The sequence below is a fragment of the Chlamydotis macqueenii genome, chromosome 26 (assembly GCF_036417535.1).
Source record: "Chlamydotis macqueenii isolate bChlMac1 chromosome 26, bChlMac1.mat, whole genome shotgun sequence".
In the NCBI taxonomy this organism is placed as follows: Eukaryota; Metazoa; Chordata; class Aves; order Otidiformes; family Otididae; genus Chlamydotis; species Chlamydotis macqueenii.
This window is the reverse complement of record NC_141581.1, coordinates 793,954-819,744: the sequence shown is the minus strand read 5'-3', so window position 1 is coordinate 819,744 and position 25,791 is coordinate 793,954. Positions and strand designations below refer to the sequence as shown.

General features: G+C 53.3%; 2 protein-coding genes and 1 long non-coding RNA gene across 7 annotated transcripts in view; 1 reads left to right on the top strand and 2 right to left on the bottom strand.

Moving 5' to 3' along the window:
* The window catches only part of MARCHF2 (membrane associated ring-CH-type finger 2), a 33,301-nt gene extending 27,426 nt beyond the window's left edge, over positions 1–5,875 (bottom strand). The window contains exons 1-2 of one of the 4 annotated variants that reach the window (XM_086767346.1): positions 5,802–5,862; positions 1,190–1,341 (exon numbers count right to left, since the gene is read on the bottom strand). In XM_086767346.1, coding sequence (XP_086623472.1) covers positions 1,190–1,277 — 88 coding nt within the window. In that variant the 5' untranslated portion in view covers positions 1,278–1,341; positions 5,802–5,862. Of the gene's footprint in view, positions 1–1,189; positions 3,482–5,801 lie in introns of those variants that run through there. The other 3 variants (XM_086767345.1, XM_086767347.1, XM_086767344.1) reach the window with 3 other exon arrangements.
* Positions 5,876–9,340: 3,465 nt separating this feature from the next.
* Positions 9,341–23,362, bottom strand: RAB11B (RAB11B, member RAS oncogene family). Of its 2 annotated transcripts, none has more exons than XM_086767063.1 (5): positions 23,212–23,362; positions 16,985–17,180; positions 14,953–15,146; positions 13,393–13,473; positions 9,341–11,154 (listed from the first exon to the last, which is right to left on the bottom strand). In XM_086767063.1, exons 1-5 carry the CDS (start codon positions 23,249–23,251, stop codon positions 11,009–11,011), a joined length of 657 nt encoding a protein of 218 aa, XP_086623189.1. In that variant the 5' UTR covers positions 23,252–23,362; the 3' UTR covers positions 9,341–11,008. The 2 variants fall into 2 exon arrangements, with proteins under 2 accessions (XP_086623189.1, XP_086623188.1); XM_086767062.1 differs by lacking the exon at positions 23,212–23,362 and adding an exon at positions 19,814–20,099.
* Positions 23,363–23,712: 350 nt separating this feature from the next.
* On the top strand, positions 23,713–25,269 carry LOC147597494 (uncharacterized). The gene is made up of 2 exons (XR_015261165.1): positions 23,713–24,355; positions 24,844–25,269. It is a non-coding gene; the product is annotated as an uncharacterized LOC147597494 (long non-coding RNA).
* Positions 25,270–25,791: the final 522 nt, after the last annotated feature.

The following is a 25,791-nucleotide window of genomic DNA, read 5'->3' as shown; positions in this document are numbered from 1 at the left end:
TCTTTGCAGAGCATATCTCCAACCAAAACCCAGCCATTTTAACAGCAAGTTTAGTGAGGAAACAACTGAAAACCAGCTGGGACAGGAGAAACACCTGCTGCTCCTCTGACACTCAAAGGACATCAGCTTTTAGAGGCGAACGGCAGCACAAGTCACCACGCAACGCAGCTGAACAGACCCTCCCTCTGCCCTTTATCGCTCTCGTTCTGCAGGGAAAGGGAAATGCTTTGGTGAGACTTGAAGGTTTTACCGAATTCCTGGCTCTCATCTCCCCAAAGCAGTGCTTGCAGAAGCATCACCCAGCACAACGGTCCCACCGCCCGCAGGCACGTCCCAGCCCCGCTCCGGCCCAGCAGCGCTGCCTCCTGAAGGCACCGGGGCCGCGCGGCCTCTCGTTTCCTGGTGCACCCGTGTCCTCCACCCAAGCACCAGCAGCGACAACACAAGAACACGTCTGTTCCCGGCCCAGCTTCAGAGCGCTCCCCTTCTAGAGGGGGCACAGCACTGCCAAAGCGCAAGGGCTCCCAGCCCCACGCAGTCCCCGTTTCTTCAGAACGCACGGATTTTCCAGCTCTGGGTAATATATCAGAAAAAAAACTCCAGTTTTAGCACAGCAGTAACACACGCAGCAGATCGAGACAGAAGCGCCCACACGGCGCGGGACCAGTCGGTCCCACAAAGGGCTTCACTCGGAAGGACTCCAAACGTTATTCATGGATCGGGAGCCTCGTGCCAGGAAGAACCTGCATTCCCCTCAGTGCTCTCCTCCTCGGTTCATAAAGCACCATTTCCAGTGTGACACAAATGATAACGCTCTGCCGGGAGCAAACCGGAGCGGGTACAAGCTGCTGCCAGCACGCAGCAGCCCAGAGCAGCGCGCGGCCGGCACACCACCACCGCTGGAAACCAGGCAGCGCGCTCACCTTCACCCGGGTATTTGACCCGGGATTTAACTTGCCTGTTTCAATTTTTCACCCTAGCTATTTCACCGTACAAATCCCTTCAGCACACTCCGTCTGCAAAGAGCTCTGCAGCGAAGGCACCACCGCAGCCTTCCGCCCCACCGTGCGCCAGGAGCTCCACAGCGGGCAGCGACGGGGAGCCTCCTCTTCCTCCACGGTCAGCCAAAGAGGGGGATCAGCCGATCCCGGCCGATTTCACCAGCACCTCCCTTCTGCCCACTCCTTACCACGACAAATTCCCTCCTCAGTCCTGAGGTGAAATGTCACAGTTGAGATCAGTGCTGCAAAGTCCCACTCTCTCTCTCCCAATTCCATCTGCAACGCTTTGCTCAGGCTGCATTTCTAGCTACTCCGGAGGCACAGGCCTCAACTGATTTGTCTACCGGGAAGCAGAAAAAAAAATGGGAGGAAATAAGAGTTGAGAACAGTTCAGAACTGCAGTTTGTCTGTTCCCTCCCACCACTCTCAGATCTAGCCCCAACAGCTGAGACAGGACTACAGCTCTCAGCTCCAAACCCAGAAACGGGTGTTAAAGCCCAGACTGCACGGGCTTCGCGCGCGCCCCTGTTTGCAAAGAAGCGCTTTAGGAACCAGCTTTGGATTGTTTGTACTCACACTTGCCAAGCCAGTACGGCTCCCTGCCCCGTTCCTTGTCTTTGGAAATGGCCGGAGAACGTTTCCCACAGTCTGTCACTGACAACCCATTAAAACTGCGAGGGCAGGAAAGCACGCCTGCCCTCGAGGTTCGCCACGCACCATCGTCTCGTGTCAGATCAGAACCTGAGAGGTTCAGTTAGAATTGCCACGTAAAGTCTGGAAGATAACTTACAGATGCCTATTTTGATTGAAAATGGGGACAAAGCACAGACTCGTCCCAGAGAGGTGCGGGGCAGGGAGCGCATCTGCACGGCTGCCAGGTCCTGCAGCTCCGCAGGGCTGCTCACTTTCCTAGGGGACACGCAGCGTCCCGTCCCTGCTCCCAGACACTCTGTGCGTCCCTGCCCGCCGGATTTTGCCATTCTGCGCTCTACACCAGTGCTCGGAGCTCTCACAACCTGCAAGGAGACGTCTTCCACCACCAGGAACGGCGGCAAAAACCCCAAGAAGCCTGGTTGTGCCTTCCCGGCTTGTAACCGGTGGGATAAGCAGCCGAGCACCCTCCCAAACGCTCAGCGAGCGGGTAACCCCCGCTCCCAGCACCGCTGCGACCGTCTGCCGTGCTGATGAGCCAGAGCCGACCCGGTCTAACCACGGCAAACACGACAGCTGCTTGCCTGCCCTTCGCTTTGGTTTGGTGCTCACACAAAAGTGACCCATGGCTTTATTTTCGTAAGGCTCACCTACATCACAGAGACCGCACGCCCGTCTCTTACTAACAGAAGCCGTTAGTGTGTTTTCAAGGAGACAAGGGAAGAGGGATAATTTCTCTCTCACGGGAAGGGTTTGAGCTAAGAGCATGGAGAAGCACAAGTTAATCAGAGTAAATAAGACTGGGGAGCAGAAAAGACACACAGCAGTTACAAACTTTAGTCTGGAGGGGAAAAAAAAAAAATAACAAAACAGTTTAGAAAACGGAAACTCTGAAATCTCCAAACATCCAAAGCTGAGTCAAAGTCAAGAGGGGGAAAAATGAACTCATCCGGTCGTTTACAGTTCAGGATGCCCGATTCCTGCCTTCGTCTTCTAAGCAAAGGTTCTGTAGTTTTCAGTGTAAGAAGCCAAGATATTTTAAACAACGGTGAAAAAAACCCCGAAACGCACATTTCACCCTACATCTCTGCCGGCAGAACGAACGCAGAGTCACATCCTGCGGACCCGCAGCAGCCCCTCAGGGCTCAGCCCACACCCAGCTCCACCTCGCGCCGGCTGCTTTTCGGCCGTGCCGTTTTGAGGGATCTCCGCTCACTTCCTCCCAGGGTATCATCGCGTCCTGCCTTGCTTCATCTGGGCCATCAACAACCTGGAACGGGAGAGCCCCTCTTCCCGCTTCTGTTAAGGCAAGAACCCCGTCGGAAGCTGTTTACAATTAGTACATTTGTAATCTGCTCATCTGCGTGGTCTCCCTGGCGCCCAGTGTGGGCTGACCTCACTCTGCGGCCCCAAAGCAATTCAACAGCAAAAAAAAGGGCACAAACACACCAGAAACAAGAAACCTTCAGTTCCATTTCTTTTCCTGTTTCCATTGAAGACTGCCAGTGGTGGTAAGGAGCTAACCGCACGCAGACAGCCCAGGTTTTACAGCTGCTATTCCGTGTCCGTGGCGTGCTTGGCTCACATGCGGCCATTTCCTGGGCCACCTGGTCCACTCCTGGCCAAGTTAACACTTCCATACTGACCGGGGCTGCTCATAACGCCGCCCCGTGCTCGCCTGGGGGGAGTCCGACCTTGTGTCCTCAGCTGAGGTTAGAACCACGGAATGGTTTGGGTGGGAAGGGACCTTCAAATGCCATCTAGTCGTTTGAAGAAGCAGGGACATCTCCAACCAGATCAGGTTGCTCAGAGCCCCAGCCAACCTGGCCTGGAATGTTTCCAGGGATGGGGCATCCACCGCCTCTCTGGGCAACCTGGGCCAGTGCTCCACCACCCGCAGTGTAAACATTTTTTTCCTAATATCCAACCTGAATCTGCCTCCCTCTACTCTGAAACCATCACCCCTCGTCCTGTCACACCAGGCCCTGCTGAAGAGTCTCTCCCCACCTTTCCTGCAGCCCCCTTTGGGCACTGGGAGCCGCTCTCAGGTCTCCCCGGAGCCTCCTCTTCTCCAGGCTGAACAGCCCCAGCTCTCTCAGCCTGGCCTCACAGCAGAGCTGCTCCAGCCCTCTCATCATCTGCATGGCCTCCTCTGGACCCTCTCCAACAGCTCCACGTCCTTCTGCTGTTGGGGGCTCCAGAGCTGGATGCAGCGCTGCGGGGGCGGTCTCACCATAGTTATTAAATTCACTGTTACCGTGCACGTGACAAAGTGATTCTCCATTCCCAGCTCCTTTCCCTTCAAGCCCCCATTTCCAAAGGGTGACACACCACCACTGTTCCAGACGCACCTGGAAAACCAGGACTCTTCTAGCCCTCCAAACACTCCCCCGCAGCTGTCTCCATAATCCTTTGGAGACGCAAAAAAAGTATTCAAACACTTAAGCCTTGGAAAGTCAGGGCTACCACCCAGTTGTTAAAAGGATTATTCTGCGCATGTGTGCGCTCGGCAGCCGAGCGCAGTGGATAAAGGGGACCGGCCCCGGCCGTCGGAGCTGACCCACCGCAGCGACATCACAGGAACACAGGGAAAGGTCGAGAAAGTGCTGGAAACTGTATCAGCAGGGAAAGACAGAGATAAATGCTGACCAAGAGAATGAGAATCCCAAGGAAAATCAGGGCTGGTAAGAGGGTGGGTTGAAAGCAGGAGACAAATAATCCCTTGAGGAGGAGAAAATAAAGGGGACAGGGTGGGATGAGAACATCCCCACTGACAGATCTCCACCATGCACCCCAGGGCCGACGGGCTCGTCTCCGAGCACCGCGGGGGCGGCGCACTGGGTACAAACAAGCCTGACGGACAGCCAGAGCTGCTCTGGCAACCCTGACATTCCCAGCTGGTCATCACAACACCGACCTGAGAGACACCCCACCTGTCTGCTCGTAAAATCCCAGCTCTGCACAGCTTCCTCCGAGAGGACGCGCCACGCCGCAGCCTGAGCTCCTGCCAGGGCAGCAGCGTGCCGTAGCGCGGATGTGCCGCCCCGCGTTCAGGCGAGCACTGTCTCTGGGGTCCCAACAGCACAGGCGCAGACAAGTGAGCACTCTCAACGGCCACCACATGGCTTTTCGGGTTTAACGTGGGCCTCCCTGGCAGCAAGCGGACATGCTGATACAACCAGGGCAAGTATCTGAGACCTTCAACGTCACAGTCGTCTTCCTGTGCACAGGCCACAGGCTCGTCCCTGTGACGAGCCCACGGACAGGCAGCCCTGGTCTCCGTCGCGGGCGGTCACGCCGCCACAAGACAGCTGGTTTACATGAGATAGAGAGATCTCCAGGCCCCACTTTAAGATCAACCACAAGCTCTAAGCTTACGCCCCAGACGGCTGGCGCTCCGGCACACAACTGCAGCAAGTTCGTCAGTTCTGCTGTGACACCAAGCTCGTTCTCTGGGGAAATCTCCGCGACGAGCTCCGCAAGACAGCGCGTCACACCGCGCTCGGGAGGCCACGAACGCGCGTTGGAGCAAGAGCCCGCGCGCCCAAAAGAGGGGAAAAGCCAGGCGCGGGAGCCCACCTGCGGAGACTCCTGATGACACCGGTACAAAACGCGCTGCTCCGAACGCCCGGGCCTGCACCGCGCTGCTCCCGGGGTCAGCCCGCAGGCAGCACCCGCAGACCTCCCGCACGGGCAGAGCCGCGGGGCACGGCCCGGCCGGCGCGCAGCGGGCTCGGCGCCCGACGAAGCAGCCCGGAGGCGGCGGGCTCGCTCGGCCGCCCGGGCCCGGAGGAGCGGGAGGAGGCCGCGCTGCTCCCGGGAAGGCGACTACGGAGGGCCCGGCCCGGTCAGCGCCTCCCCCGGACCCCGCGGCGCGGCTCCGGTACCCCAGCACGGGCGGCGGGACGCGGCCGGACACCCCGCGGCGGGGGACCGGGGAACCGGGAGGGCTGTCAGGGCCCGCGCCCCGGGGCGCCGCTCCCCCCGCCGCCGCAGCCCCGCACCGGAGGGCGGCCCGACCCGGCCCCGCCGGCAGCCAGCAGGCCGCGGGCCCCGCCGAACGGGAGCGGGGCGCTGGGTCGGGCCCGGGCGGCGGCGGCGGCCGCTGCCCCCCGGCGCCCGCAGGTGCCGCCGCGCCCCGCCCGGTACCTGCGGTCCCGGTGCCCCTCAGCGCGGCGCGCACCGCCCCATCGCCGGCTCCTGCCGCCGCCGGGCACCGCCCACCCGCGACCGCTCGCCCTCAACAGCGCCGCCGCCCGCCAATCCCCGCGCCGCACTGCTCTGACGCCAACGCCGGCTCACCCAATAGGCTGCGCGGAACCTGGCCGGCGTCGCAACGCGACCCCGCTGGTAACAGCAGCTGGCCAATAGTGCCCCGGCAGGGCTGCCGCGCCCCGCCCTCGGCCCCGCCCCCTCAGCGCCTCCCCGGCTGCGCCCCCTCGCCGCCGCCGGAGCCGCCCCCCCCGCGCCACGGCTGCGGGGCCCGGCCTCTCCGGGGAGGGCGCGGAGCTGCCCGGGGCCCCCTCGCCTGCCGCGGCCCCCGCGCCCGCCGCGCCGGGAACAGCCGGTCACTGAACCCCGCAGCGCCCCGCGCCGGCCGTGTGCAGGGCGGAGAGCGGAGCGGGCAGCGGCCGGTCCCGCTGGCAGCCGGGTGCGAGGGGGCAGCGGGGACCCCTCCAAGCACTGCCAGCCGCGGGGAGAGCCCTCTGGGCACCGCCAGCCCCCGCGGGCAGCGGGTGCCGAGAGCCGCCGGCCCGCACCGAGCACGCACCCCCCGGCCAGGGCAGGGGGACGCCCGCCGGCACCCCCCCAGGCCCGAAACGGCGCTGCGTCCGGACAGAACTCGAGGCAGTCGGTGTGATTTGGCAGCGTTTATGTCCACAGCACGTCGTAACCACGCACGAAGCCACGGGACGGGAGTATTTACAGAGCGAACGGCACCGACCTGCCCGCGGGACCGGGAGCGAAGGGAAAGGACGGGAGCCTCTCGCCGCGCTGGGTGAAGGCGCGGGGCCCCTCGCAGCCCGCCAGGCACTGCTGCGCGTTATCCGACCTGCCTGAAATAAGAATTACTGTTATTTAGAAAAACGGCACAGCCCTGGAGATACCCATTTCACGGCAACGTTCCGTTAATCACCATTCTGTGTTATCTGTTTATTAGGGGTCTGCAAGTCAAGAGAATCCAGCCTCAGCCCTGACTCACCGCGTTTTACTTGAAGGACAGCTCGTCTTCACCTCTAACTGCCCCATTTTTCCTTTCTTATTAGACATTCAGGCCCCTAACACTGTTTTTCCTAGGATTTTTTCTAATGCAGGAGAAAGGCCTCCCCAAGTGACCGAGTCGCTTCATTAGGATCGGTTCTCTTCTACAGAGTCCAGAACCTCTAAGCAAGTTCTTCCTTCGTGCTCAAAAGGGAAGCTGTCACCAAGCACGGGTAAGACTCCGCCACGCGCCCACAAACAGATCACATCCACAACTCCTGGAACAGTCCAGCATGCAGGAATCAAAGCATCGGGAAGCAAAAGTACCGACTGTACATTTTCCCAAGCAGCTTTTGGCGAGTGAGCTGCTCGGATAAAAGGCACAGACCCATCCTGGTGCGCCCAGAGCGCTCTCTCCCGTTCACGCAACGCCACATCACCAGCCTTTCCACACGGGATCTAACAGAACAGCACCCAGACGGGCGGATCTCCAGGATGTGGCAGTTCTTCTGCCGCTTCTAACCTGCTAGAAGCGCTGAGAAGCAGCCACAGGGGGAAGAAGGGATCACGGTGCCTTTTCCTTCTACCAGATTTTTACAGTCTCTGCAGCACACACACAAAAATAATTTTAACACAGTAGCAAGCAGCCACTCATCAACTGGATTTTTATATTTATACAAGTACAGAGCTTTGAAACTTGCTATGACCCAAACGTTCTTGTCCTGTGCAGGCTACAGACAAGCTCTCGGTGGAGATCCCAGGCTTTAACTCACCTGGTCTGTAAGCATCTGACCCAACTGGAAGAAAAGAAGTTTGATTGAGGTGGTCTACCCAGTGAATTCATTTTATCAATTACCTGTTTGTGCGCTCACCATCAAATCACTTTTACGTGTGACTTTTGGCCTTTACTCTCCCCGTAATTAACTGGGCAGTTAGCAGAAAAGACTCCTGTCTCACTCTGCGTTGGAGGGCCTGTTCTGAACATCCGCTGGAGCCCTGAGCTGAGGTCTGTGTGGCCGACACTGGGCGGTGAGCCCCTAGTGCTTTCTAGTGTTATTTTTCAATAAAGTCATCCTCCCAGCCAAGTAACGCAAGGACAGCACGTGTTCCTTCTCTCACAGGCAGCCTTCCTGTCATCAGGAGTTCTACAGAAGCCCAATCCTGCTCTCAAACCTCTCATGGCAGAGAGCTGGAACCTTTTCTATTTTCCTGACAGTAACACTGAGACACAGACCCAGCAAAGCCGCAGCACGACGCGGTCCAGGTGAGGTTACATCCAGCTCTTACTCTCCCATCAGGAAAGCACGGTTAGAGAGCCTGGCCTACTGGAGAGCTGCTTTGGATGACAGATGGCTCTTCAACAGTTCAAGCTCCCTCAGTGTTCCTCCAAGTCCTCCCCTCTGCAGTTTCAGCCATCACCATCAGCGGCTTGAGTTGCAGCCACCATTTCTGAGGAGCACACAAAGCTTTCAGCACGACACCAGGGTACCCCAGCTGAAAAGCATTTCCCCTGTCTCTGCACAGGAAGGCGGTTTTACCAGGCAGAACTGGTCCACTGTCCCTTTTCTACTGGCACTAATGGTCCCATGCTCAGTCTAGGCAAGAGCATCTCGAACCCAGAGAAGGGCTGTGTCTCTGACTGCCTGGAGAGCAGCACAGCAACCTGGGCAGGAGTCAATACCCAGTCCCACAAACTGAGTGCCCGCAGCAGGCAAAGCCACCGGTTAGTGCTCACAGGAGAGTTGTACAAAGTCTCTTCAGGGCCCGTACAACTTAACGGCACTCAAGCCCTAGACGTGAACCGTTTGTTGGGACTCCAAGGCAAAGTTCAGGGCATTCCACAAAGTCAAACAACAAGGAAAATATCTTTTAAGAGACAAGGAAGTGACTAAACTGGCTTCTTATACCAGGCCAGATTGATTCTTCATGTTAAGAACAGGATTTGCAGAGTAAACACGTTAATACATTATCGTCTTAACGGCATGATTCTTCCCGACACTATTCAACTCATTTCTTGATAAAGTTCTGTTTGAAAATTAAGAAGCACAGCTCCACTAGTGTCTACCTGTTCTTGAAGGACTATTTTCAGTATTTCAGAATTTTCCATTCTCTCTGATGGTGTGCTCACTTGTCAGCCTTCTGACGACTGAGTGCACATCACATTCTGGTCTAGCAGCACCGAAAAGGAGATGGGCCAGTTCCAGGGGCTGCACCTTCTCTCCACAGGATGCTGTTAAAGTAAATATCAAGTGTTGAAAATGCTTCCCAAACGGGGGTACCCTCAGGATAGAGAAATTCATGTCCTCATTCAATGGGATTAGGCTGCAAGCATGCACCCCTTTACCTTGAATGCATCCTCTAAACAAAGCTGAAGAGTGGAAGTGCTAGGCACTGCACGCACCCTCCACTGGGAACGATAGCCCTCCAGGAGCACAGAGTGCAAAATTAAAGGCATTGGAACTGGAAATCTGATAAAAGAAAAGCCATCAGAGTTAACTGCCCTTAATTTTATTACATAACCAGACAGAACAGTTGAGACTGGAATGTCAGATTTTCCCCTTCAAGCACAATTCACAGTTTCATATTTGCTTTGTATCAGAAAAGAAAAACCAACTCACTAGTACGTAGGCAGGATTCGTCAAGTGAGGCACAGTCTCAGAATACAGAGCAAAAATTCACTGCAAACTGCTTCACTAGCCTTCAGGGAGCAGCAGGTGGTCTCCAACTCCTCCTTTCGATCGTTTCACCCAGTACTTGCCTCATCGTAACATTCAGCACATACCGGAGGGGACGCAAGTGTGTAAGAGCCAGAGAATGACGAAAAGCCATCATAGAAGATTTTCACAAGCTAGCAAGAGACTGACTACATGAAGTTGTGATCACATTCCTTCCATTCAGCAAAACAAAGTGTTATAATAGTTAGCCCTGCTGATGACAAATCTGTTGCGCCAGGTGAAGTACAATCATTTGAGAATTACAGTCTGCAGTTTGGTAAAACAGAGTAAGAGGAAAACAACAGGTTAGTAGTTACTATGTGAAATCTTAATATTATCCATTTTAGTAGAAGTCAAGAAGATTATGCACAAGGTCAGTAGTGAAAGATCATGAAGAGAAAGTTCAAGATGCTATGGTTCTGCAGGAATTTTACAAAATGTATAAAGTATTGTGTTTCTCTACAACAACCAAAACCCTTACAAGTGCAGGTATATACATGACATGAAATATTGCTTCACTCACTCAAACAGGGGGAGGAGAGGTCTAGAGAAAAAGCAGCATGCAAAAAAATCCTGGAACTACAGAAGATCCTGTTTTCAGACACCAACCTACAGTACAAAATGAGCCTACTTGTACAGGTCGCAAAGGTTTCTGAAATCAGTGTGCTGGCACTTACTGTACAATAATGCTAACTGATTAACATAAGCCATGAATAAATATTTAGCCACTTCATAAAGCCTGCACAAGCGGCGCAGGCGTTCACGGTGGCAGAGAAAGCAATGCAGACATACTTCATTGTTCCCAAATAAAACAGGAATAGAGAAAGATCTCCCAAGCAGGAAACGGTAAGCTACACGGCCAGACTAACTGTATTAGGGGTAATTACATAATAAGTGATGTTATTTTCAACAGCTTTCTTACGTGTGTGCAGCCACTAAAAACCTCGCTGTGAGACTTCATCAGGACAGAAAACAGAGTGTTTGGTAGGACAGCTATTTTCTTTTAATTTTTTCCCCCCATGTTTACAGAAACACGAGAAAAAAAAATCTGACTATGGGAGGAAAAAACCTTGTCACCTAGTGTAGTTATTTCTTCAACTGTTATAGTCAAGTCTCCATGGTTGCTCTCCCAGAAAAAAAACCCCAAAACCATTTGAGGAGAGTGTTTCATGGGACAATATCCAGCAGCAGATGTTCCAACACAAACACGTCTATCAGATCAGTGCCTACATTTCAACCCAAAAGTCACCACATTGAAGGGGATTTCGAAGGCAGGGGAATGTTAGCCCTACAATTAAAGCTCTAAGGTGAAAAGGGGCAGGTGGGAAGGGGGTAAAGGAGGGAAGGGGGAGTCACTGAATCACAGGAGATAAGAAGTGCACACAAGTTTCTAAATGAAGCACAGACGAAGTGAAGGGCACAAGAGTCATCTACAGGAGGTCACAGGTTCTGACAGCACTGGAGTTTGTTGGATTTCTGTCCGTCGGTGGTTGGTGGGACACTGATGTCGACTACGTTGTTGCCAGGAGACTCATCGTGTGCAGACCGATCCGCAATCTGCTTCTGCGAAACAATGCGGTAGATTTCTGAAATGAGAACAGACTTGTTAGAGCCCAGAAAGACACTGCCTCCAACGGAGCACACATACGTGTCACAGCAAGCTGTCGCAGACGATGCTGGAACCCAAGAATGAGAAGATTTTAATTTGAGAGCCCTGAAAGGGAGCCTGACCAGCTATGGTCTATAACATCTGGCTGGCTTTCCCCTGTAACAGATATGCCAGCTCTGTCCGGAAAAGTTATTGAGACAAGATTCCTTACCGTCTTCCACAACAGCGCTTCCTTTCTTTTTCAGTGACTCTGCGAACATGGGTATTATTAAAAGTCTTTTTAACTGAGAAAGGAGCAGGAATGCTCATTTCTAAAATAGGGAATCATCTTATTTTTGATTTAAAAAAACAGGCAACGTAATCTAGAAACACAAATCAATAGGATGCTTGCAAAATGTCGTTGTGCAGCAGCAGTGACGGTTTTCTATTTCACTTCAGCTTCTGGCAAGCTTCTACTACCAAACAAGAGGAACGCCTACCGCTCTCTGCAACACATCAGGTTTCCTACCTATGGCAGTAAAGAGACACGTGGTTTCATAAAGCCCCATATTGATCCCAAAGTGCTTTTCCTGAGAGAATTCATTTATGCGACTCCAATGAATTTATGCCTGAAAGCACACAGATCCACAAAGCTGTAGCCGCTGAAGAGAGACTGCCGGGTTAACAGCTTTCAGAAACAAACCATTTCAACTGCTTCGTTAGTAGAAATTATTTAAGCTGAAAGTTTTTTGAATTACGTATTTCACTGACAACAAGCCCTTGTTCCAACTTCCCTCCATTGTGAGGCAGGAAAAGGGCAAGCACCTCCCTGGAAGGCTGTGGTAAATGTTATGGCCACATTCATACAGCCACAGCCCCAAACAGCACACCCGAAGTCTTCAGTCAGGATTACAAATCCTGGGGGCCTGTGGGGTTTGTTTGTGTATTGATTTTTTTTAATAAGCTGCACACATTCACATTGTTTAAAATGGAAACCTTTAACCCAAGCCTGATCTCACTGCTACCTCCAGCTCTTTTTGCTGACAGGGATGAGGAGAGCTGTAAGATTGTCACACCCCCCTTCTTTCGTGCTCAGTGTATTTTAATACTAGCTGTTCAGAGTCACTGGCAAGCCCCCTTTTCTTTGGGGCAGCATTCATTTGGGGTTCCTCCCCCCAAGTCTTTAATGATCCCACAAACTGGTGGCCAGTAAGGCAACTCCTGTCCTGCTGCTCCGGTGCTCTTTCCCTCCTCCAAGCCCCCTGCAGGGCACACCCCTACAAACTAAAGGCTAACTGAAGTTAGAGTAAGACTAGGCCAAACCCCACGTTCGGGGAAAGTCACCCACTCCAACTGAAGTGACACTACACAGAGGAGCAGCGCTTATTTTAAGCATCTCTCTCGCTCTGTGTGCTTCCCACTTCTACTGCCTGTAGGGCTCTCGATGCCCCAGCACATATCCTCACCACTTCAACCCCGTCCTTCCTCCTCCTCCTACCCCACAACCATGCACCTCACACTCCTTGGCCAGCCCCGCTGTGAAGGAAGCCAGCTGTATTTAGCCTAGAACAGAGCTGCGCTCTTCCAGAGGTGAAATGAGCCACATAGCATTCCCACACGTACAGCAAGTCTGAAGCTGCAACTGGACACTGCGCGCTCAGTAGCCCATCCCCAGCAGTTATACACAGTGAGGAACACTCTAGGGCACTGGAAGTCAAAAGCCTTGCCCTCATTTTGGCCTGGGATCACTGTCACATTCTTAGACAATTCCTGGGACTCTTCAGGGACATTCCCAGAAGGCAGCCTGCGTGCAGCTATGCCGGTGGTGCAGTCATCTCCAACCTTTGCCATCAGCTGAGAAGAGTTCAGCAGGCTGGACAAAAATATTATGTGCCAGTCTGCTTTGATGCAAGAGAACACACTGGAACTTTTAAATTCCCAGCATGGCTGTGGCTTCACTGCCTAGATCTTGTGCAGGCACAGAACTACTGGTGGCTTTACAGCAGTGCTACTGCAACAGCTTGAATTTATGGAACATCAGGAGACTAGAAACCTCCACATTCTTGGAAAGGTACGCATGGGGTGGGAGGCAGAACACAAAGGTGAGGTTAGAAGGCTTGCAAACTAGCCATCGTTCCCAACATTCATTTCCAAAACATTCCAGATAACTCCAAAACATGCCCATGAAGCAGACCCCCTACCTCATGAGGTCCTCTGAATCCACAGCAAACCATACCTGTAAGGATGTTCTTGAAGGCTTCTTCTACATTTGTGGAATCCAGGGCGGAAGTTTCAATAAAAGATAAGTTATTTTTTTCTGCAATAAATAACAAGTGATACAGTTAAAAACTTTAATAGCACTTTATTTCACCTTTACATTTAGGTTTTCGCCTTTATTTTTAGGCCAGATCAACCAGGGCACAGTCTTTTTTTTTTTTTGTCCCGATACACTAGGAACAACTTGGTGCACCATTTATTTAGCTGCTAGCGTTTCAGCAGCGTCACCCTTGACCGCTGCCTGGTTTTCCTCACTGCAGCCCTCGTTCAGTCCAGCAATAAAATATCATTCTCATCTGGCTACAGCCCACTCCTAGAAGCACCCTGAGCAAGAGCACAGGCAAAAGCGTGTTGGGTGCAACAGGAGTCACAATTCTCCTCTGCAACCCCAAAAAGATAAACAGACCTAAACTTTCCTAATTAGACCCCATCTCCAAATTACAATGAAACCTCTAGTAATACAGTCTCTTTCCTTCTTTCCTCTTACAATGGAAGAGATAGGTGTTTTTCAATTAAAAACAAAAGGATTATGATTAACAGGCAAACATCACCCCTAGAATGGTACCACACCCCCCGCCCAGAAACGGGCACACCTCAGTCACAGAGCTCACACAGCAACACCTGTGCCATCCCCAACTGTTTCAAACAGCCTTAGCAGGAAGTCAGGGGCAGAAAATACGATGTTGAACCAAGTGACCAAGGTAATGCAGTGTCTATTGTGCCCACTAACTTGTTCTGCTTCTCTTATACAGACTTCACTTCTCATTGTTCTGAAAATTTAAAGTGGTTTTACCAATCACAGGGCGCTTGCTTACTAGCAAACTTCAGAAAACGTTTTTAAGCAAGCCCTAGCAATATTCCTAGAAGGATTTTACTGGCCATACATTTAAATTCCACCTCCAAGCTTGATAGCCACACAAAAGTTGAACGTCCCTAGACTTATAAGCAAAGAGTACTTGACCAGCACTCTGCAAGAGAAGGGAGACGGAGAAGTAACGCAGTGACAGCAGCTCACATAACCCCCTTGATTTCTGCCAGCAACTGACAGCCTCCGAGCCTGACGATCCTGCATTTAAACGAGACGACACTACTATGTGCACCAGTGCTCTGGAGCAGAAACTACAGCACCTAAGAGAAGGCTCAGTGTTCATTTGCAGCTGTCCGTATGTACCCAGTAGAACCAGGCCTCTGGGAAGGAAGGACAGACATTTTGTGTTGTGATACTTTATATTTACATTGTGACATTTGCTCTTCAGAATGTCGCTCCTGTTCCTCGCCTTGCTAGAGGAAGTGTTTAATCTCCAGCTATCAGGCAGCTCAAGGACAACCTTTCAAAAACATGTACTACCACTAGATTTAAAAAAAAAAAAAAAAAAAAAAAAAACCCAAAAAAACCCCAATGAACTACACACACTATCTAATAAGCCAAGATATTTTCATTTATAAAAAAAATCCTAAGTGCCTTTTTTAGGGTCAAAAATAAAACAAAGCACCAACCCGGAATACGCTGTCTACAAACCTGCGAAAGCCCGGGCCTCGTCAGTGGGCACAGCTCGCAGATGGCGGAGGTCGCTCTTGTTGCCCACCAGCATGATGACAATGTTGTTGTCTGCGTGATCTCGAAGCTCCTTTAGCCAGCGCTCCACGTTCTCGTAGGTGAGATGTTTGGCAATGTCATAGACAAGAAGAGCCCCGACGGCACCGCGGTAATATCTGAAACCACAGGGCACATCCCTTTAGAGAGGTCTGAGTTATAGCAACAAACCTGGCTCGTCTACACTGGTTACAGCGAGAGAATTAACAACATTCCCCCTGCTTTGCTTTGGAAAAAGCTGTGCTGATGCAAATACTGCTGTCGGGGGGCGGTTTTTAAAGCTTAGGCTTAAGTTCCAGGTTCCAGATGCTGGGATTTTTTTCATGGCATTCCTAAAGAATTCCAATGTACGTAGCAAAATGCTGAAAAGACTGCGGAAGCCGTGATGTTTTTAGTCTGCTAGAACAGCATGCAAGAAAGCTCCCAATGCATTTCAGACTCAGCACTGCTGGAAGGTTTTTGTGAAGTTATAACTTATTTTTCTACTAGGAAAACAGCCCGTAGTAAAGTGTCAGGATTTGGTGGTGGTGTTTCGCATACCTCCTGTCCCTCTTAAAAACTAAAGAGGAGCCAATCCATGTCAGCAATCCTACAGTGTGGAAGAGATATGGACGCAACACTACCATTTCTCCTCTGCTCCGCCAGCACCTGTCTGATACGTTGTAAAACCAATTCACAGAACCACAGCAGCAGCAAACATTTCCCTTCTGACTGCTGGTTGGTGTTCTGCTGGCTTAGCGAGCTGAACTGGCCTAGCGATGTGCCAAGCGAGAGCCCGAGGCAGCACAAAGGAGAGGCAGGACCACAGGACTATGGAGGCACTGATGCTCATCAGCCAAGTCTGTTGTTAACCAGACTCAGCCAGCAGTTTTTGTGCTAGGCTTTTATAGCACTAAGAACAATTTAAGGGTCACCAAAACACTTCTGAAAAACAACAATTATGGAAAAGACACAATTTGAAATTGCCAATTACTCTGGTTTTGCATTCCTTCCCTATAGATTACTCCCTTTAGTCACCATACTCTCCTATTTTTCTCCCATCTATTCTGCATCACTCTATTTCACCTGGCAGAAAAAGGCTCCCCTTACCTTGAGTTTAATACAACAGCTCAATCTGAATGATCCAGAAACAAGTCTGTACCTTTAAGAAGTGATACACATCTGTAACACTAAAAAAATTAAACTAGCTGATCAGAACATGCCCTGGATAACCAGGCCTGCCAGGAGGATGTTCTTTTTTTCCTCCCCTCTAAAAGATACTTTTGCCTACTACCTGCAGAGACACAGATGCACCCGGAGGTTACATCTTAAAACAGTGTCTGGATTGACGAGGTGCAGTACATGAAAGGTCAACACCACTGTTCTGAACAGGACGTGTCTAGCGCTGCAGAGTCAGCACGATCACCGTTGCGTTCCTACTTACTGGTTTTTCAGCACGCACTCTTGGACCTAATTTTCAGGGCCGTGACTAATTCAAAGTCACGGAGATTTCAAGGGAGTTTGTGGCTGCAGACTGTCCTAAAAATACAGTGAAGACCAGAAGCCACTGGTGTTACGGTAAGGTACCATGCCTGGACCAAAACTTGATGCCAAACAGTGACCAGCTTCCCTCACAAACAACACTTATTCCATGTGATTCCTGCACATCCAGGGCAGGTTAAAAACCCAAACCACAGGACTTAAACAGAGTTTCCCCACACATTTGATTTAATCTCATTTTTTTATAAGAGGCATTTTTTCTATAATTGTATCATTGGAATCTAAAAATTACTTTCATTATATTCATCACAGAACACAAAAGCATTTGCTATCTTATGACTTGGATCTACACTGCAGCCTGTCGTAATGATTTTGTCGTGTGTCCCAAACATCTTTCATTAATTCTCTACCCATGAATTTGCCTGTACCGTCTCCGCTAGCATTCTGCCGTTAGCCTGAGCAAAGACACAGTACTCACGCTGAGGTAATGGCACGGTATCGTTCCTGCCCCGCAGTATCCCAGATCTGGGCTTTTATCGTCTTCCCATCCACCTGGATGCTCCTGGTGGCAAATTCCACCCCAATGGTGCTCTTGCTCTCCAGGTTGAACTCATTGCGTGTGAAACGGGACAGAAGATTACTCTTCCCAACTCCAGAGTCTCCAATCAACACAACTGAAAAAAAAAGATATTATTTTTGACATTAACTCTTCATACCAGCATTTACATCCTGCAGCGGTGCTACCGGGCTGCTACGCTGCCTTGCAGCCAGATAAACACAGGAGAAAGTTCTGCTGCCAGCACCTCAGATGTTACTGCTCACAGCTTGCTTCCCCAGCCCCAAAATATCTCCAAGCCTTTTTTGCTGCTCGCAGCTGCTCAGTTCCTCGAAGACAGAAAGGAGAAATTGTGACCGTCAACAGCTAAACCTTGCTTTGGAGGCCCCGAGCCAGTGCCAGGAACTAGAGGCAGCTGGATGGCCCCCGCACCCCCGACCTTTTGCGGAGGACAGCCGCAACCCACATTTTAAGAAACGCTCCCGTCAAGAACACGGCAACAGGGTGCCTGCCTGTCTGACAAAGCCTGCATACAGTATGAGCCCACTCTGTTTTTATTAAAAAAACAAAACCAAAAGCAACATGGGGTCATACAAGGTGGTTTATTTCAATAATTTAGTTCATAAGTACGTTTTCCCCACAAAAAGGGGAAAACAAGAGACACCTGATACCACAAACAAGACACAAAGCAAGGCAGAACTTCACCCAGCAGAAGGGGTTCCAGCAGACCGCACGCTAAGTAAGAGATGAGCTACGAATCGCTGCCTCCACGCAAGGCGTTGCCATGTTAACAGAAAAACGTTAGCGCAGAGAGATCTCCAGCACACACCCCAGCTCTGCTGAAAGGAGCTGTGCAAATAAAAGGCACGTCTGGCAGCAGCAGTTTCCCTCTCCTCTGGGGCCGAAGCTCTCCGCGGATCCCGAGGCACATCTCTGCCGCTCCTGCTCAAACACGCTGCCGCTTCACACCCCGCCACGCTGGGCCGGGCTCTCCGCGAGACCTCCTCACCACCAACAGGACTGGTCCTGGTAGGTTCTTTACCATGCAGCTAGTGCAAGCGCACACGTTCTGTTAAACCCCTGTATTATTGGCTAGAGCAGGACATAACCAAAGGCAAACAAGACTCCAAGCCAGTAAGCCATCCTCCCCTCGTCCCAGCAAACGCTGGGTCACGTACCACTCTGGTACACAAGCTGATGGTACCCTGCTGGGGCAGGAGGGGGAAAGGCAGCCTCGGTGAGGTTTCCTCAACCGTGGGAACAGTTCCCACTTCAGGTCAAAGTACAGATTTGTTGACCTTCCTCATTCATACGCTCTGTTTTCCTATAGAAAAGCGGACACTAGCAGAAAACATTCCTCATCCTTCCACACCCAATTACAGAAGACTCTTCTCATTACAGGCTTCCAGAACGAGCTCACCAGCGTTCTCCCAGGGCCAAGGGTTGTACTCATCTCTCAGTGTTATTCCAGCTTTGTTCTGCTCAGGCCATTGTTTCAGGACACAGCTCTGGCAGCACACTGCTCCGGCTCACATACCGTCCCGCCCCGCCAGCGCATTCCCAAACCTCTGCTGCGACAGCCCCTGAGCCGCACAGGGGGATTGCGGAAGCGCTCCGGCCTCCCCCCGCCCAGCGTTTCATCTGGCTGACGGCGCAGACAGACGGACAATTGTGCTAGCACAGCTGAACAGCCAAAGCACAACAGAGGCAGGAGCGGGCAGCCAGCGGATCGTGGCAAGACGCCACAACTCCCCGCCCGGGACAGCTGAAATCAGCTCCTCGCAGCGCTCTGCCTTCGCTGGCAAACAGCCTGAACTGTTTCAGGGTATGAAAGCAGATACATAAAAACGATTTTGTTAGGAGTTCTAACTCTAGGATTTTGTTAGCTTTATTTTCCAGAGAAACAGTTTTTCATCACTAATTCCACGGGGTGTTCCAGGAACGGGCCAAAGGTCACCCATCTTGCACAGATCCGCTGGCTTGGAGTAGGCTGCACCCCACGGCAAAGCCCTGACCGTAACCAGGAGGAGGTGAGAACATCCACCACGCACGCTAGGTCAGCTCGGAAAAACCCTGACGCTTCCGACTGCTCCCAAAGGGAAGTTTCCTTCTCCTGACTCTGCAGCTCAGGAAAGCGCAGCCGTCTCTGCAGGTTCTAGCCACCTCCTGTCCTCTGGCATTTGAAAATTATCAGCTTTGTGCTTAAACCATGCAAACGACTCCCAGGCAATTAACTCCATCTGTCACAGGAAGAAAATTGAGAGGGTCCTGCACTACTTCAGCTGGTTACTCACCTCTGCTGCAATCTGGCACCCAGGCACCAGGCTCCCCTCACTGAGCTGCTCCATGTCCTAGCAGAGCTTACAAGAGAGCATTTTTGAGAAGTTACTGGATGCAGAAGTAAGAAGGGAAGGCAACCAGATTGCAGCTTAGTAAATAACGTTCTCTCTACGTTCCAGTCTCCAAGTGCTTCTTGTTAATACTCAATCTCGAGCATTAAATGAGCACGTTCACTTTCAGGAGAAAGATGCAAAGACACGCAGACAGAACCCACAAACTTTTGTTTTCTGGAGGAACTGAGCAAGAAGATACCTTCAAGATTCTGCACTAAGTGATTAGATCTTGGGAAAGCTCCTGGATCTGGGAACAGGCCACCAGACAGCATTGTTCAAGTGCTGAAGTCTCGACAGCATAGAGCAGAAAGTTCCAAATCAGATCTAAGAGCCTGAATACGCCCTAGACGCATCTCACCAGAATCGATGAAGTCATGCTCCCTGTAGGGCCACACTGGTAATGGAAAGAGGCACTGGTTTTGACTTGGAAGGGACCTGAACCAATGACCAGCACCACTCATCATCAGACGGCTGCAGGACACAAGCGAGCCACACTTAGTGCCCCATTCACATCCTGAACCGGCGCTGCTCCTTCAGCCTTCCCTGATTTCCTCTCTCCTCCACCACACCGGGCCAGTCTGCGAGTCACCATCCACCGCGCGGCTCATCCGTCAGGGCACAGCATTCACCTCTCAGGCACCGTCGTCGCTCCGCTTCCCGGGTCTCATCAGGCCTCCTGATGCGCAGCCCGCCACCCAGACACCCGCTGCGTCGCTCGGGATCCCGGGAAAAAGCCAGCCAGAGACAGGGTGTAAAAACAGGGCAATTCAGTGTGGGTAAGGAAAAAGAAAAAAAAAGCTCACATTTATGATAGAATTTTAAATATGTTAGTTTATTAATCTGGCAAAAAGAATATATTATTTGGAATATATCTTAATATATTCTTCATCAAGAAGATGAAGACTCTCTCTAGCAGAGAGCACATGAGCAGAGCTCATTATAAATATCAGGTACATAAGACTGCCAGATATTGATGACTAATACGACACACATTTGTCTTTAATAAGCCCAGCCTTTGTTAGGCTTAAGCTCTAACCAGAGCAGTCTAAATTCCCACAAAAGGTAAGAGAAAGCTCTTTTTTTCTACGAGTTTTTTCCTTCCTTTTTCATGAGCCAGCATACATCTGCACAACCTCCATTTCATTTTTAAAATAAACACTGATAACAACATCTTCTTGAGAGGAAAATTAATGTGCAAATCACATTTTAATAGGGACGAGGCTTCCAATATTGTAACGACTGTTAATTCAATTCCAGACCCAACCCCTTCAAAACGCAGCATGAAAAGTTCCTGTTTCTTAACCATCCCAGCTCCAAACCAAACTGGGAACAGAGCCCAGAACCGCTGGCTCGGCTTGGGTTACATCACCAAAACGCATCCAGGACGAGCTCCTCGCAGCCTCGCTATTCTGCGCAGCTCCGTGTACAGAATTCAGCTTGTTCTCCCAAAGGCTGCCTCGGTCATCATGTTAACAAACAACATTTGTTGTGATCAATAAAACACGCAGTTCTGACCGCCAGGACGCACGCAGAAGAAAGGGAAATTGGGAGCAGAGGAAAAGAGGCACTAGTTTAGCAGAGCAGCTTTGACCATAACCGCACTCGCGTCCCCAGAGTGCCACCAAACCTGAAATTAGTTCCCGCCTACTGTGTGCTGGACCTGATAAGCCAAGAGCGTTTGTCTCTCCCGCAGCCCTGTGGAAATGGCCGGTCCTAAAGCACGAGCCGACAGCCCGCAGGAGCCAGGGAACACTAAGAACAACGAGCCAGCTGCGCACAGAAGCTGTTGCTACAAACCCCTTGGCCATTTTCACCCCTGCATTCAACTGGAGTCATCCCAAATAACGTTACAATGCAGGGATGCAAATGCTTTCGACAGGCGCAACTGGAAAAGCTGAAATCAGAGTCCAGCCAAGTTTCCTTTGGAAATAGGTGGGAGGGGAAATGGTCAAACCTTACATTTAATAAAAATATTACTTCCCAGGCTGCAGCCTTCCTCTGCCATTGTTTCTACCTCTGATCACAACACGCGCCTGACAGACGAGGGTTCAAAAGCCGCCTACGTAGCCAAGAAGGGGATGAAGCAGAAGTCAATCAAAGCCCAGGACATTATCTTTTTTTTTTCTTTATGTCAATTCCCCTTGACGTTTAATTCCATGACAGCAGCGGGCAGGAGGGAAAGGAAGGGGAGTTGGTCCTACAGCAGAGACCTCGAGCCACCCAGTCCCATTCACATTCATTATTTCTTGCCTCAGCCCCAAAGGCCCAGAAGGAAGCAAGGAAAAGATGAGCTGACAGGGAAGGGGGTTTCTGTCGGTTTATTTTTTTAAAAACCATCCACACAACTACCCCTCCCCGAAGGATGCACAGAAAAGGGCAATTCCCTCCCTCATTTCTCATTAAGTTAAGTGCTACAGAGCATGCCAAGTTACTTTGCAGTATCAACACAACAGCATGGTTCTCGACCAAATAGCTTTAGGTTAAGTTTCACCCTGGATAAAATTAAAAACACCTTTCAAAGCACTGTAAGTATTTTCTAAAGGCGAATGCAGTTTTGCCTACCTAACTGACTATTCACAGAAAGAAAAAGAAAAAAGAAATAAAATTTTAGGCTTTCAAGTTCCTGGCTATTGAACTACTTGGGAAACAGAGGGTGGAATGACCTCAGGAAGAAACCAGTGTAGATTCAGGCAGCTGAGCGCATTTTTGGAAGCTAGTCTGCTTTATAGGCAGAGAAGAAACGGGGGTCTTTTCCCCCCACTACCTTGAGGACTGTAAAACAAACACACCAAAGAGGCACATACATCCGTGGAACACTTCCAGCAGGGTAATCTGCTCTTCCCTTCCATCACCACGCAACCGTGGCACCGCTGCGGCCCTCATTAGGCACCAGGTACGCGCAGCGTGCGCCAGCACCGGAGACCTGGGACGATGTCACGGCGGCCAGCACACACCCGCTGCCCACCTGAGCTCCCACAGCCGCTAACATCAACCCCAGCTGCGGGAAGAGCCAACTCTGGATCAACCCAAGGCTCTCAGCCGCGCTAGCGCAGCCGACCCAGCGCAAAACGGGTCGCGAAACACCAAGGTGAGCGTCCGACAGCCAGCCGTGCTGTTCCTTAGGCCTCGACGGCAGAGCTGCGGGGACAAGGCCGGCCCGAGCAGCCTCCACGCACGCAGGACACCAAGGACCGCAAAGCCGCCCGAGCCAGCGAGAGGAGCGCCGCTAAACCCGCCCAGCTCCCCGTGTTCTGACACGGGCCCCGCTCGCCGCTGCCGGACAAGCCGAACCGCCACAGCCCGGGGAGCGGCGGGCACGGCGCGGTCACCGCCATCGGGCTGCAGCCCGCCAAGGCGACGGCGGGTGCGGCTGAGGCGCGTCCAGCTGCGGCCCGACACCGGGGGGATCCCTGGGACCCCCCGCGCGGGCGGCACCGCCGCCGGCACAACCCCGGCTCCAGGCCCGCAACCCCCCCAGGCCCAGGCGCAGGCCCCGAACCTCCCCCCTCGCTCTCCCAGCGCGGCCACCGCGGACCGCAACCCCCCCCCCCCCCGGCAGCGCCGCGGCGGGACGGGGAAGGCCCGCGGGCCCCGCCGCTCCCCGGCAGCCAGCCCGGCGCTAGGCCCAGCAGGGCCCCACCGCGCCCGGGGGCGGCGGGCGCTGCCCGCAAGGCCGCCCCGCGCACAAAGGCCGCGGCGGCGGCGGCCCGGGGCCCGGCGCAGCGCGGGCGGGCCCGGTGCGGGCGGCGGCGGTACCTTTGAAGAGGTAGTCGTACTCGTCGTCGCGGGTGCCCATGGCGATGGCTGCGCCGACCCTCTGGCTGCCAGGCACCGACCGCGGCCCAGCCGAGGGGGAGGGGGGCTGCTCCCGCCGCCGCCTATCAGCGGCCGCCAGAGCCCGCAGGAGGCGGGCGCCGCGCCAGACCCATCAACTCTGCCCAATAGGCGTGGGGAACGCCTCTGACTGGCGGGCAGCGTTGTCCAGTCGAAGGAGGGCAGCTGGGGAGGGGCGGTGCTTGGTTGTCTGAGCCGGGACACTGCGAGGCGAGGCGGGGGCCCGGGTTGGGGCGTGGCCTGTGGCGGGAGGGGCGGGGTTTTTCGCCGGGGCGTGGCTAAGAGGCGGGGCGTGGCTAAGAGGCGGGGCGTGGCTGAGGGGGCGTGGCGAGGCCGGAGCGGCAGCGCAGCGGGGTGTGGCGGGAGCGCGGGGGTGGCGGGAGCGCGGGGGTGGCGGGGATCGGTCCCCTAAAACCGCCCCGAGAGCCGTCCCAGTCCGGAGCCCCCACCCCAGCTCGGAGCCGCCGCGCCCTGCACGTTCCCGGGGCCGGGACAGACCCTGCCCGCGCGGTGCCCGGGGTCCCGCCTTCCCGTGCTGAGAACCGGCCGAAAAGGCCAAAAAATAATAAAAAAAAACCAACAAACCCCACACGGTGACACAACTTGTTCCAGGAAAACATTTCCCCTTTCTCTCTCCTGCCGTGGCATGAGGCAATTTCCTGAGCCGCTGACGGCAGCGAAGGGGAGCGCGGCGGCCACCCGTCACCCTCCTGACGTAGGGTGTAGACCCACCCTGGGAGCCCCCAACGCCCGCGAACGTCCCCGCAGCTTTGGTGACATCCCTTGGCGTGCCCGTCCTGCGCCACGTGCCCCCTGCGACAAACCCTGGCGGGGAAGATGGCGGCTCCCGCCCTTCTCCCGCTGTGGGGCGCAGGGAAATTCGCTCTGCTCGTTAAACGGATTTCTCGCTTTCCTGGGCTCGTCATGGCTCATCTGCCCTACTTTCCCCGAGGAGTCTGTAGCCGGCTGAAGGATTAGTGGGTCTCCAGGCTCACAGGCTGCGGCAGCGGGGAGGAAAAAGACGGCTTTGGACTTATTTCTGCCGGCCGCGGGAGATGCTCAACGCGTGAGCGGGGCTGGGGAAGGGGGCCATGGTGGGTCACACCTTCCGGGCTGTGCGGCGCTGAGCTGCCCTCGGCTTCCCCAGACACCTGAACACCCCGGGAGGGCAGGATTGGGGTTTTGAAGGGGTCCCGTTTCCCAAATACAAGTGCTGATAAATGTGCGGGAGCGTGCGAAGAGGCAGCGCCTGGATCAACAGCCATCTACCGGCGGGGGCACCCGGCTCCCACTTGCTGGAAGTCGTCCTTTGTGTGAACTGGGCTCCAAAAGCAGAGTGAGAAATCGCCGTGCTGGGGAATGCTGTCTGGGCATCCCCATTGCACGTCAGGCGATGGAGGCAGCTGGGAGGGAACGCCAAAAACTCACAGAACTGGGGGCCTAGGGAAGATGCCAACCCCGACCTGGCAGCAAGCCGGGCGGGTCGCTCCTCTGACAGACAGCGATTTGTGAAGAAGCGGAGAGGAAAGCTTTCTTTTCGCCTTTTCTTTGCAGTTTCGTGCTCAGCAGGGGGCACCAGGGTTTTAAACGCTGCCACGCCGAAGGGAGTTCGAACAGCCGGGATCTGCGGGAAGGCGTCATCGCCTTCTCCCATTGACGCTGTTCCTGTCCCCGCAGGACCACCACACGCGGCCCCGCCAAGCAGGGACTGGAGCACGCCAGCGATGTCGAGCATCCCACTGATGAACAGTCCAACGGCATCAGGAGGAGCAAAGCCGGAGCGCGTCGGATGCAGAATCTCCTGAGAAGGGGAATTATCCCGGGCTGAGTCTCCCGCTCCTGGTAACGCCAGCGAGGGGCTGGGTGAAAGGAGGCAGAGGAGGGTGGCTCCTTGCTGCTCTGGCAAACGAGGCCTTCGCTTCCTTCTCTTTGTTCTGGCTAAAATGGGCGCAGCAGAAGTAAAACATCTCATTTTCATTATCACAAGTAGCTTAACTGATTCTGAACAGAATACTGGGCGTGCTGGGAAGGGGGGGAACCCAAGCTGTTTTTTTATCAGTTCAGATGGAAATCACTTTCTCCTTTTCTTCTTCCAATGCCTGGGAATTGTTGCCGTAAGTTTTATAGAGCAATATACAACAGAGGTGCCCCCGTGAGCGCCATCCAGCTCCAAAATCCCCTGGGGTAGGGTTTTAACACAAGCTGCAGGGAGCGGAGAGGATGACTTAGTGTTAGAGGAGGGAAGCTGTGCCAGGGGGACGCGGAGCAAAACGTGAGCCCTGCGTCCCTGCGTCCTTCACCTCAGGAGTCCCTCAGGCTCGTGGTGTGTCCTGCATTGGAGAATCCGTGCCGTGGCACCAAAAGCAGCCGCGTGTCACTGGTTGCTGGTGGGGCAATGCGTTTGCAGAGCCTTTCTGGAAACCCCCACATGCCAGACATGGCCACGGGAAACTCCGTTTGTGCTTGGTGCTGCTGAGCAGCTTGGTGCTGAAGAGCTGGGGT

Coding starts and splice junctions, on each gene's coding strand:
- RAB11B (XM_086767062.1), bottom strand. CDS start 19,919: ATGATGAGTGGTGCTGGTCATTGGTTCAGGTCCCTTCCAAGTCAAAAC. Junction 13,474..14,952: donor CGAGGCCCGGGCTTTCGCAG/GTTTGTAGACAG, acceptor TATTTATTGCAG/AAAAAAATAACTTATCTTTT. Junction 11,155..13,392: donor CTTCAAGAACATCCTTACAG/GTATGGTTTGCT, acceptor TTCTCATTTCAG/AAATCTACCGCATTGTTTCG.